General features: G+C 38.5%; 1 protein-coding gene and 1 non-coding gene across 5 annotated transcripts in view; one reads left to right on the plus strand and one right to left on the minus strand.

The window, feature by feature from the left end:
• CCDC66 (coiled-coil domain containing 66) overlaps positions 1-11,309 on the minus strand; it is a 62,162-nt gene that overhangs the window by 31,461 nt on the left and 19,392 nt on the right. For all 4 annotated transcript variants that reach the window (XM_055079839.1, XM_024123898.3, XM_024123896.3 and 1 more), the window contains exons 8-11: positions 3,253-3,384; positions 2,607-2,857; positions 2,310-2,394; positions 1,323-1,484 (exon numbers count right to left, since the gene is read on the minus strand). In XM_055079839.1, the coding sequence (XP_054935814.1) occupies positions 1,323-1,484; positions 2,310-2,394; positions 2,607-2,857; positions 3,253-3,384 (630 nt within the window). The remainder of the gene's footprint in view (positions 1-1,322; positions 1,485-2,309; positions 2,395-2,606; positions 2,858-3,252; positions 3,385-11,309) is intronic.
• On the plus strand, positions 10,479-10,585 carry LOC112064974 (U6 spliceosomal RNA). The gene has a single exon (XR_002891763.1). It is a non-coding gene; the product is annotated as a U6 spliceosomal RNA (small nuclear RNA).

An 11,309-nucleotide genomic window follows, 5' to 3' on the forward strand; every position in this document is an offset into this window, starting at 1 on the left:
TACCCGTTCTATAAAGTTTTCAAAACTTCTAAAACCAAAGGTCAATTCCACCTGAATTTTATTAAGATTAAAAAAATAGATAATAAGAGGTAATACTCAAGATTTACAGCCATTTTTTGCAATTCAGGCAAATGACACTTTGATTTTTTTTCATGTATGTAGTTATTTCATAGGTGTAGTTGGCTCAGCCTATTCAACATAATGAAATCAGAACCTAAACCATTTGTACCTTCATCAGCTAATTCTGAAGCAAAGGTTGCAAGTAGGAAACGGCAAGAACAGGCAGTCTCTCAGCATCACCTCCCAGCTCCAGGGGGAGTGCTGTATGGTCTGCTCTGTAGACCTCACGAACCTTTGGCAATCGAATGTCATTGTATAACTTGCTCTTTGTCAGGTCCACTCAAACATGGCCCTTGACATCACCGTACCTATGCAGTCTGTACCACTTAATATAGGGGGTCTCCTAGCCAACCAGACATCTACTCTTTTTAATAGACCCTTACTTAGCACAGAGGAATCCTCTAACACAGCAACAAACTCTATGATCAATCCCAGCCAATGACTCTGCAAGTAAATGCTCCTGTTCACAAGTGGATACAGACAGAAAGGCCAATCATTTCTCTTAACGTATTTAGAAATTTATTAATAAAATAATCATTGCTTAGAAAACATTTAAAAATCAAGCAAATGGATAACTTTTGTTTTATGCTGTAATAACTCATCCTGACCTCCTTCTTAGCAGAGAGAAGAAACCCAATGAGTACAGCATTTGTGAATTAATCATTTGAAACAACAAAACCTCCAGCTTCCCTCCTACTTTCAAAACCTTCTCTATGCAAAGCTTTAATGTTTCTGCATACAGTTTCACAATTTCAAAACACATGCAAATGTTCTGGTTATTTTTTCTTTAAAAACACACCCAGGGACTTCCCTGGTGGCGCAGTGGTTAAGAATCCACCTGCCAATGCAGGGGACACAGGTGCTATCCCTGGTCCGGGAAGATCCCACATGCCATGGAGCAACTAAGCCTGTGCGCCACAACTACTGAGCCTGCGCTCTAGAGCCCGTGAGTCTCAACTACTGAGCCTGCGTGCTGCAACTACTGAAGGCTGCACGCCTAGAGCCCGTGCGCAACAAGAGAAGTCACAGCGATGAGAAGCCCACACACCGCAACAAGGAGTAGCCCCCGCTCTCTACAACTAGAGAAAGCCCGCGTGCAGCAACGAAGACCCAACGCAGCCAAAAACAAATTTAAAAAAACCCCAAAAAACAACACACCCATTTTTACTCTAAAATGTTACAGTTAGGATATAAATACCTACTTCCTTTTGTTTTTGCTTAAGTATATCTTCTTCATACTGTTTCTGCATCTCTTCTTGTTCCCTTGCTAAGCGACGCTCCTCCTCTTGTTCCTCCTTCTTTCTTTGCTCTTCTTCGAGCTGCTTCTTCTTGCGCTTCTCTTCTACCTGAGCAGTGATGGCTTTCTAGTCATAAACAGTAACATAAATTATTGTCATAAATTAAAAAAAATTCCATAAAGCATCTGGTGTTTCAAAAATGTTTATTCAATATACAGAGAGTAATACGTATATGAGTTAAATTAAAATGTCAGGTTCCCAGTGTATTTTTCCCATCTCCCATCAAGTTCTACATGCTTTTTCTTTAACTCCAGGAGGGCTCGTAGAAGAACTAAGAGAAAAACAACTGAAGAAACAATCTCAGTGCTTAGCATAGTGCCCGGTAAAAATAGCAGATGCTCTATAAATGTCTGTTCACTTAACCGACTGCAAGTAACCATATTAACTAAGCCAAATTCTTCATATAGTAGAGATTTTGCCGAATTATTAGACATTTAAGTCCCTTTAGTATTAGACTAAAATTAGGACAAAATTTTAATCTTAGTTTCCTTTCTTATATTATCCATTAGATTTCTTAATCATAATTCTACTTCAATCCCTTGTATCTATTTCCCTTTTAAAGAACTAATTCTCATCCTGAACAGAATTCAAGAGAATTGGAGAAAAAAATATCCAATACCAACTTAAGATTTAGTGTCATTTCAGATACACAACCTAAACATTAAAGACCTTCTTCCTTGGAAGGCAGGTGGCTGTACTAAATGATACTGTCTGGTTCTCAACATAAGTATAATTCTAATATAATGCCAGTTGGAGTAGGGATTAGATTCATCACAGGACTGTGCAGGGCCTGTTCTGTAAGTTTATACTGGAATTTTAATTTCCATTTACTTAGGTATCTAGGCCATGACTAATGATTAAGGCAAAGAACAACATTTGACAATGCAATACCTGATGTTCTAACTGTTTTTGTCGTCTCCTGTCTCGTTCCTCAATTTGAGCTGGGTCCAGAAGAGCAGTCATAGAACGGAGAAAGCTGGCAAGACAGATCCATTAGCTATTTAAAACCCCCAAAAGGTGGGTTTAACAAGGTGCTAAGTCATTTTTGTTCGAAATGTATCTACTAGTCATTTCTACTGTAAAGAAAAACACCAAACCTGAAACCAATTAAGATACAAATACAACAACAATGCTAAAGCGGCACACAGACCTCCTTAAACACCAACAGGTGCTGAAGGAGGCACTTACTTCCTTTTCTTACTGCTTTCCACAGCCACGTCTGTAACAGGTCTTGCTACGCGCTCCTCCTCTGAAGGTTCAACCTGGCTTCCCGCTGCAGGTGTATACAGACTGCTGATATCAGCCAGGTCCTGAGCGTCCGGAGAGACACAGAAGTACTCTGGTTGTGTTTGCGTTGACCGAGAGGACAGTTGAGACTGAGAACCAGGACAGCTCTTGAATGAATCAAAATGTATTGCCCATCTGTCATGTTCCTCACCCTAATCACGACAAATAAGAACTGCTAAGAACTCTTCCAACTCTTCTTACGTTTAAAATCCAAAATGACAAATAAACATGATTTCTAAAAGTCACCACACAGCAGAACAAGCATCATAAAGATTAACAAACCTGTATCCTGTATTGATTCCATATATATTTAGACAACTAAGCTTGGAGAATATGAAAAATTCAAAGAATTAGGAAATTTCTAAAAAGTTAGTTACAAGAAGCTATGCAAAATCACACTGAATTTATTCAACGAAAGGTTCACAAGAGCAAACATGGAATAATTTGAATAGTCTTGTCAAATAGTTTCAGGATACTTTTAAGTTTATGATTAGAGACTCTGAAATTATTTTTTTCCCCTTTATACTGATAAAACTTCATAAATTACCTTTGAAGATATAATTTTTTCCTCTACTCTTTTTTGCCGGTCATCCTCTATTTGCTTGTTCAACTCTTCAATCCATTTTCTCTGCTGTTCTTGTTTCACAGCACTGAAAGGGCGCTCTGTCAGTACTGCATCCTAAAAAACAGTCATCAATACCATCAAAAGTTTACCTCTTTTTCCAACCACTTTATATTTACAAATCTTTCCAAAGAATTTATATAGATTTAACGTGGTAAGGTATTTATCTCTAAGAGAAACAATAATGTTAAACAAAAAAATTTGAGGGACTTCCCTTGTGGCACAGTGGTTAAGAATCTGCCTGCCAATGCAGGGGACCCAAGTTCAAGCCCTGGTCCAGGAAGATCCCACATGCCGCGGAGCAACTAAGCCTGTGTGTCACAACTACTGAGCCTGCACTCTAGAGCTCGCGAGCCACAACTACTGAGTCCCTGCGTGCTACAACTATTGAAGCCTGCGTGCCTAGAGCCCATGCTCCGCAACGAAGACAAGCCACCACAATGAGAAGCTCATGCACCGCAACGAAGAGTAGCGCCCCCCCACTCTCACAACTAGAGAAAGCCCGCATGCAACAAAGACCAAACGCAGTCAAAAATAAATAAATGTATAAATAAATAATAATACTTTAAAAAAATTCGAGTATACAAGAATTAAGTAGATATATTCTAATTTTCAGAATCATATTTGTAACATATACTAGCAGCAGGATAAAGATAACTAAGTGTAAAGAAAGGAAATTTTCTAATGAAAAATAGAAAATTTTCTCCAAACCAATTATAAGATTTTCAAATTTCTATCCTAATATAGTCTCATTTACTTTGAAAGGAATCATTGACAACCTGAAATAGATGAATACTGTTTAACACGGGGCTTCAGAATACAAAAACATTGCTTTTGGACCAAGAGCCAGGAGGATGTAATAGAGCCAGAGGCTTTCTCTACTGAATCATAATGTCTCTTTTAGATATCTTTTTTTCCCATTTCTGCTGCTACAGCCCTAGCATGATCTATGACATTTCAATAAGAAAAATAGTGTCCAGATTAAGTCCTTGAATCTTAAGAAAAATAAAAACAGTAGCATAAAAATTTATTGTTCCTTTAACTTATGAGAGTTTAGTATGCTTTAACAAAAAGGAAAGCATACATTCTACTCCAATTGTCCTAAAATGCAAGAGCTAAGCAACAAAACGTTTTGTCACATGACGTAACTACAGGACATAATTTTTAAAATAGTTTGACAGAATAATATAATGGCAAAGCTCATTAGTTTTCAACCAATTGCTTTGTTCAAAGGAAATACTTACACAAAAAGGAAAAATCTTAGTATCTCAGGTGCTCCCACACATTTTTAAGCAGATAAAAACCAACCCTATTTATTTAAGCCTAAAAGAACCACTTCAAAAGGAGCATTATCAGGCTTCCCTGGTGGCGCAGTGGTTGAGAGTCCACCTGCCGATGCAGGGGACACGGGTTCGTGCCCCGGTCCGGGAAGACCCCACATGCCGCGGAGCAGCTAGGCCCGTGAGCCATGGCCGCTGAGCCTGCACGTCCGGAGCCTGTGCTCCGCAACGGGAGAGGCCACGACAGTGAGAGACCCACGTACCGCAAAATAACAACAACAAAAAAACAAAAAGGAGCATTATCTTCAGGTAAGTGATTTAACAGTTCTTCTATTTTTAGAAATGTTATTTTAGAGGTCAAACTGGAAAAAAAAAAAAAAAAAAAAGGACCCTTTGAGCTCCTTATAAGAAATTCACAGGGAATTCCCTGGCAGTCCAGTGGTTAGGACTCCGCGCTTTCACTGCCAATGGAGCGGGTTCAATCCCTGGTCAGGGAACTAAGATCCCAGAAGCCACACAGCACAGCCCCCCCACCAAAAAAAGAAAAAAAAACAAATTCACAATATGGCATTGAATCAACATAGAATTCTGTAATCTGTTTCTGAAGTCTGAAGTAACCAGATCTGGTTTCAAATTTTGGTGGGGTTTCAAATTTTCAAGGATAAGACACAAGTCAAAATACCCTTGAAAATTCCTAAAATCCTCATCAAATGTTTTATATACATGTCTTATATTTACAACCCTGTGGAAAATTTAATAATCAGTTCTTCCAATTCAGTCTTCAACTTCTTACTCAAGGATGTCTTACATCCTTGTCTTACTTGCTTGCCACCTGAATAAGTCATTTCACTTTTCCAACCGACTAGAAAACTCTTTAAATTATTACTTTCTTTTTTACAATTACAAGTCTTCACCGATGTGCATTCAGTTAGAGGAATGAAAGTATAAGGATCTGGGGTGTGGGAGAGGTGGTAGGTAAATGAAAACTCCCTTTTGATTACTGAGCTCATTTTAGTTGAAACCTGAGTAAGGCAAATGTGTGTAAAATGCAAGACTCACTGTGTAACAAATGTGTTCTGATGAAGATCTAGCACGTCCCTTCTGTTAATGCTTCAACATGGCTAAGGAAAGAACCCTCTTTCTCAAGGTTCTCTCACTTTTTCACTTTCTCTCTTTCACATTATTGACCTCAGACGCCTCTTCCCCTACATAAAAGCTCCTTTTCTAAACACCTATTTTGAGCCTATTCTCAAGTGACAGCCTTGAGTGAAAACTCATTTTCACAGGTACTCAATACACACTTCCCCACAAACAGTTCCTAATATTACAGGTCTTAATGTAAATTTTTAGTTACCTTCAAGTTGTTCTGTTAGAAAATGTTAGTCTTACTCCCAATATAATGCTGTATGAATGGCAGCTGCTATATCAGAACTGAAAGTAGAGGCTTTTCAAATGGTCACCTAGACATGCTTAGTTCTGTTTCATTTAATTCTCCCCTTAAAGCAGTCTAAAAATGCATGTCTGTGAAAGGAGAACACCCAGTGGTGACTCTGCCATGGTCCAGAATAGTCCTGCTTGCCAGTGCATGATTCCCAAATCCAGACACCAAGAGTCTCCTCACTTTAGACAGTCTGTCCACCTACTCATCTTGTCCACTCAGTAGGCATGAAAGGCATTCTTCTGGGTGGTGGGTGGTTTCAGGACACTGGGCTAAAAAAACCAGGTCTTCCAAGAGGAAGAGCAGCACAACCAAGAGCTACAATCATTTTGGAGGGTGGGTTGGAGTACTTCGAACTTGAAAGTAACTGTAAAATCTCTGGAACCAGGACTACAGTTGTGCACGTGGCTAAAATCCTGGTTTTCATGTGCTTATTGGCCATATCTTTGGAGCCATATCTGCTCAGTCTTTTCCTTATTTTCTAATTTTACTAACACAATCGTCCCTTGGTATCTGTGGGGTATTGGATTGCAGGACCTCCTGAAGATACCAAAACTGGCAGATACTCAAGTCCCTTATATAAAATGGTGTAGTATTTGCATGTAACCTATGCACATCCTCATGTGTATTTAAAATCAACTCTACGTTACTTATAATACCTAACAGAATGTGTATGCTACATAACTAGGTGCCAGTGCATAGCAAATTGAAGTTTGGCTTTTTGAAACTTTCTGGAATATTTTTTCCCTGATATTTTCTTCCTTTTTTTTTTTTTTAACTGACTAAATAATCACTTTATTATACATTTTTATAAAGAACTTTATGTATGTTATCTTTTTTGGCCCTCACAATAATAACAATAATAATACGATTGGCTGACAACACTCTCTGTTACAAGCACTGCTGGGCATTTTATGTACATTAATTTCCACGATAAAATTATGGGGTAGGCATCATTTTTATAGAAATGAGAACTAAGGCACAGAGGTGTTAAGTATCTTATTAAAACTCATGGCATCAGGCTTCCCTGGTGGCGCAGTGGTTGAGAGTCCGCCTGCCGATGCAGGGGACACGGGTTCGTGCCCCGGTCCGGAAAGATCCCACATGCCGCAGAGCGGCTGGGCCCGTGAGCCATGGCCACTGAGCCTGCACGTCTGGAGCCTGTGCTCCACAACGGGAGAGGCCACAACAGTGAGAGGCCCACGTACCGCAAAAAAACAAACAAAAAAACTCATGGCATCTGGAAGTTTTTTCCAAACATTTTCAGTCCGAGATTGGTTGAATCCATGGATCTGGCACCCATGGATACAGAGGGCCGCTTGTATCCAACTATTCTGATCTTATTTCCTTCCTTCTACTTCCTCTGGGTTTAAAATTCATCTATCGATAGACCTTAGGTTGCTTCTGTATCTCCCCTATTGTAAACTGCAATGAACATGGGATGCATATATCTTTTCAATTTAGTGTTTTTTTTTCCTTTGGAAGAATACCCAGAAGTAGAACTGCTGGATTGTATGGTAGTTCTGTTTTTAATTTTTAGAGGAAACTCCATCCTGTTTTCCATAATGGTTATACTAATTTACACTCCCACCAACAGCTGGTGGGAAAATTCCTTATTTTCATGATCTATTTCTTCTAATTGAGGTTTATTTTGTTCTCTTCCTAACTTAAGAGAGATTTATCTAGGTTTAGTGTTATGGGTAATTGGCGTACACAACTTACTCTCAGTGTTCTCCTCCACCTGTTTAGTTGTTAGTAAGTTCTGCCTCTTATTCTAAAAGGGGATTCACAGGTATACGAAGTACTTAGTACACTTCTTGGATCCTAACAGGCCCTCAAACAAATCAATTTCCTTATATTATTTAATTATTACATCTTTCTGATAAGGCAAAGAGACCCACTCAGTTGTTTGCTTTCTTTTCTTTCTTTGGCCCCACCATGCAGCATGCGGGATCTTAGTTCCCTGACCAAGGATCAAACCTGTGCAGTGGAAGCACGGAGTCCTAACCACTGGACCGCCAGGGAATTGCCCCCCACTCAGTTTTGAATAAGGAAGAGGATTTCCTTCCATAAAGTTTAATTTTGGAGGACTGAGATAGGGTCCTCTGATTCCAAGACTGCCCAGTATAGAGAGGCAAAGGGAAGCTTTGGCTAGGGCTGATTCATTTTGGTCAAGCTACTGTATTTCTTTCTTCTGAAATTAGGCCATCCGTGGACTGGTACTAGTTTATAACTTAGTCACAACCCATTTCTGTTGTGGAAAGGGCTTCATAATTCACAAACACTCTTCTCAGAATTCTAAAGTAACCTGACAACAAATGGAATATAAAGGTTCTAGGCATTCCATTTGTATTCTACTGGGTTGTGACCGGCTATTTAAAAAAAAAAAATCCTGGGCTTCCCTGGTGGCACAGTGGTTGAGAGTCCGCCTGCCAATGCAGGGGACACGGGTTCGTGCCCTGGTCCGGGAAGATCCCACATGCCACGGAGCGGCTGGGCCCGAAAGCCATGAGCCATGGCCACTGAGCCTGCGCGTCCGGAGCATGTGCTCCGCAATGGGAGGGGCCACAACAGTGAGAGGCCCGCATACTGCAAAAATAAATGAATAAATAAATAAATAAATAAATCCTGTCCTGTAAGTGCTATAAATCTAGAGAAATTCTTGCTGAACTCTGAACCATGCTATAATGAGCTCTTTTTGGTACATGACATGGATAGAAATAATAAATGAATAAATAAATAAATAAATAAATCCTGTCCTGTAAGTGCTATAAATCTAGAGAAATTCTTGCTGAACTCTGAACCATGCTATAATGAGCTCTTTTTGGTACATGACATGGATAGAAATGTTTTATGGATTATCCTTTATACGTGGGAAAAAGAATAAAGGAAACCTCATTTAAAATGGAGTCACAAAGCCCTGAAGGGGGAGCTCTCACCCATATATGACTCACCACAGCTTACAGACCCCGCCAAGATTTTCTTCTGACTAGCAACAAGCTTCCCACCACCTGCAGCTACCACAGCCCTCCCTAATTTCCTCCTTTCCTCTACAAAATCAAGTTCCTCTCCTCTGTTCTCCAAACTTGCCTAAGGTTTGTCACAGTTTGCTTGTCCTGAATTACAACTGTCTACTATTCCCAAATAAACACATGTTGTTGGTAAAATAACTTGCTCTTTTGTTTTTTAAGGTCAACATATCCTTTTGTTTTAAAAGTCAGAAAGCTGAAATGCCAAAAAAAGGAAAAGATAAATATACGTAATTCAGTGATGATTATCATATATGAATATCTTGGGCATTAATGCAGACTGGTGTTATGTATCTACTCATTAAGAAAATATTATACCAAAAGGATCCACATCAAACTCATATGCTGCACAATAACCACCACCTTCAAGAGTCTATACACACACACAACTGTTAGAATAAAACAAATTCAGAGAAGTTGCAGGATACAAAACCAGGAGAAAAAAATCAGTTGCATCTCTATACACTAACAATGAACAATATGGGAAAAGAAAATTAAGAAAACTATTCCATGTACAATAGCACCAAATACTAAGAATAAAATACTTAGGAACAAGTAGGCCAAAGACATGTACACTGAAAACTACAAAACACTGCTGATGGAAATTAAAGACACAAATATCAATAAATGGAAAGATCCTACCTTCATGGATAGGAAGACTTTGTATTGTCAGGATTACCTAAAGCAAGCTACAGATTCAAAGCAACCCCTATGAAAATCTTGATGTTTTTTGCAGAAATGGAAAAATGCATCCTAAAATTCATATGGAATCTCAAGGAACCCTGAATAGGTAAAACAATATTGAAAAAGAAAATTGGAGGACTTAACACTTTCTGATTTCAAACCTTACTACAAAGATACGGTAATCAAAACAGTGAAACAGTGGCATAAAGACAGACATACAGAACAAATGAACTGAATGGAGAGCCCAGAAATAAACCCTTTCATATACAGTCAAATGATTTTTGACAAGAGTGCCAAGATGATTTGATGGGGAAAGAACAGTCTGGTGCTGGGAAAACTGGACATCCACATGCAAAAGAATGAAGCTGGACCGTTACCTTACACCATATATAAAAATTAACTCAAAATGGATCAATGACCTAAACTATAAAACTCCTTTAGAAGAAAACATAAGGGGAAGCTCCACAACGTTAGATTTGGCAATGATTTCTTAGATATGATACCAACAGCACAGGCAACAAAAACAAAAAATAGGTAAACTGGACTTCATCAAAATTAAAAACTTTTGTACAAGAAAGGACACTATGAAGTGAGTGAAAAGGCAACTCATGGAAGAAAATACCTGTAAATTGTATATCTGATAAGGAGTTAATAACCAGAATATGTAAAGAACTCCTACTACTCAACAAAAAAGAAAATCCAGTTCAAAAATGGACAAAGGTGCTCGCTTCGGCAGCACATATACTAAAATTGGAACGATACAGAGAAGATTAGCTTGGTCCCTGCATGAGGATGACACGCAAATTCGTGAAGCATTCCATATTTTTATCCCAGGAATGCAAGGATTCTTCAATATACATAAATCAGTCGATGTGATACACCATAGTAACAAACTGAAGGAGAAAAACCATATGATCACCCCAATAGATGCAGAAAAAGCTTTCGACAAAATTCAACATGCGTTTATGATAAAAACCCTTCAGAAAGTAGGCATACAGGGAATTTACCTCAACATAATAAAGGCCATATATACCTTAACATAATAAAGGCCATATATGACAAACCCACAGCCAACATCATCCTCAATGGTGAAAAACTGAAACCATTTCCTCTAAGATCAGGAATAAGACAAGGTTGTCCACTCTCACCACTGTTATTCAAATAGTTTTGGAAGTTTTAGCCACAGCAATCAGAGAAGAAAAAGAAATTAAAGGAATCCAAATTGGAAAAGAAGAAGTAAAGTTGTCATTGTTTGCAGATGACATACTATACTATACATAGAGATACTATACATAGAGAATCCTAAAGATGCTACAAGAAAACTACTAGAGCTAATCAATGAATTTGGTAGTTCCAGGATACAAAATTAATGCACAGAAATCTCTTGCATTCCTATACACTAATGATGAAAATCTGAAAGAGAAATTAAGGAAACAATCCCATTTACCACTGCAACAAAAAGAATAAAATACCTAGGAATAAACCTACCTAAGGAGACAAAAGATCTGTATGCAGAAAACTATAAGACACTGATGAAAGAAATTAAAGATG

This window comes from Physeter macrocephalus, chromosome 18 (genome assembly GCF_002837175.3).
Source record: "Physeter macrocephalus isolate SW-GA chromosome 18, ASM283717v5, whole genome shotgun sequence".
In the NCBI taxonomy this organism is placed as follows: domain Eukaryota; kingdom Metazoa; phylum Chordata; class Mammalia; order Artiodactyla; family Physeteridae; genus Physeter; species Physeter macrocephalus.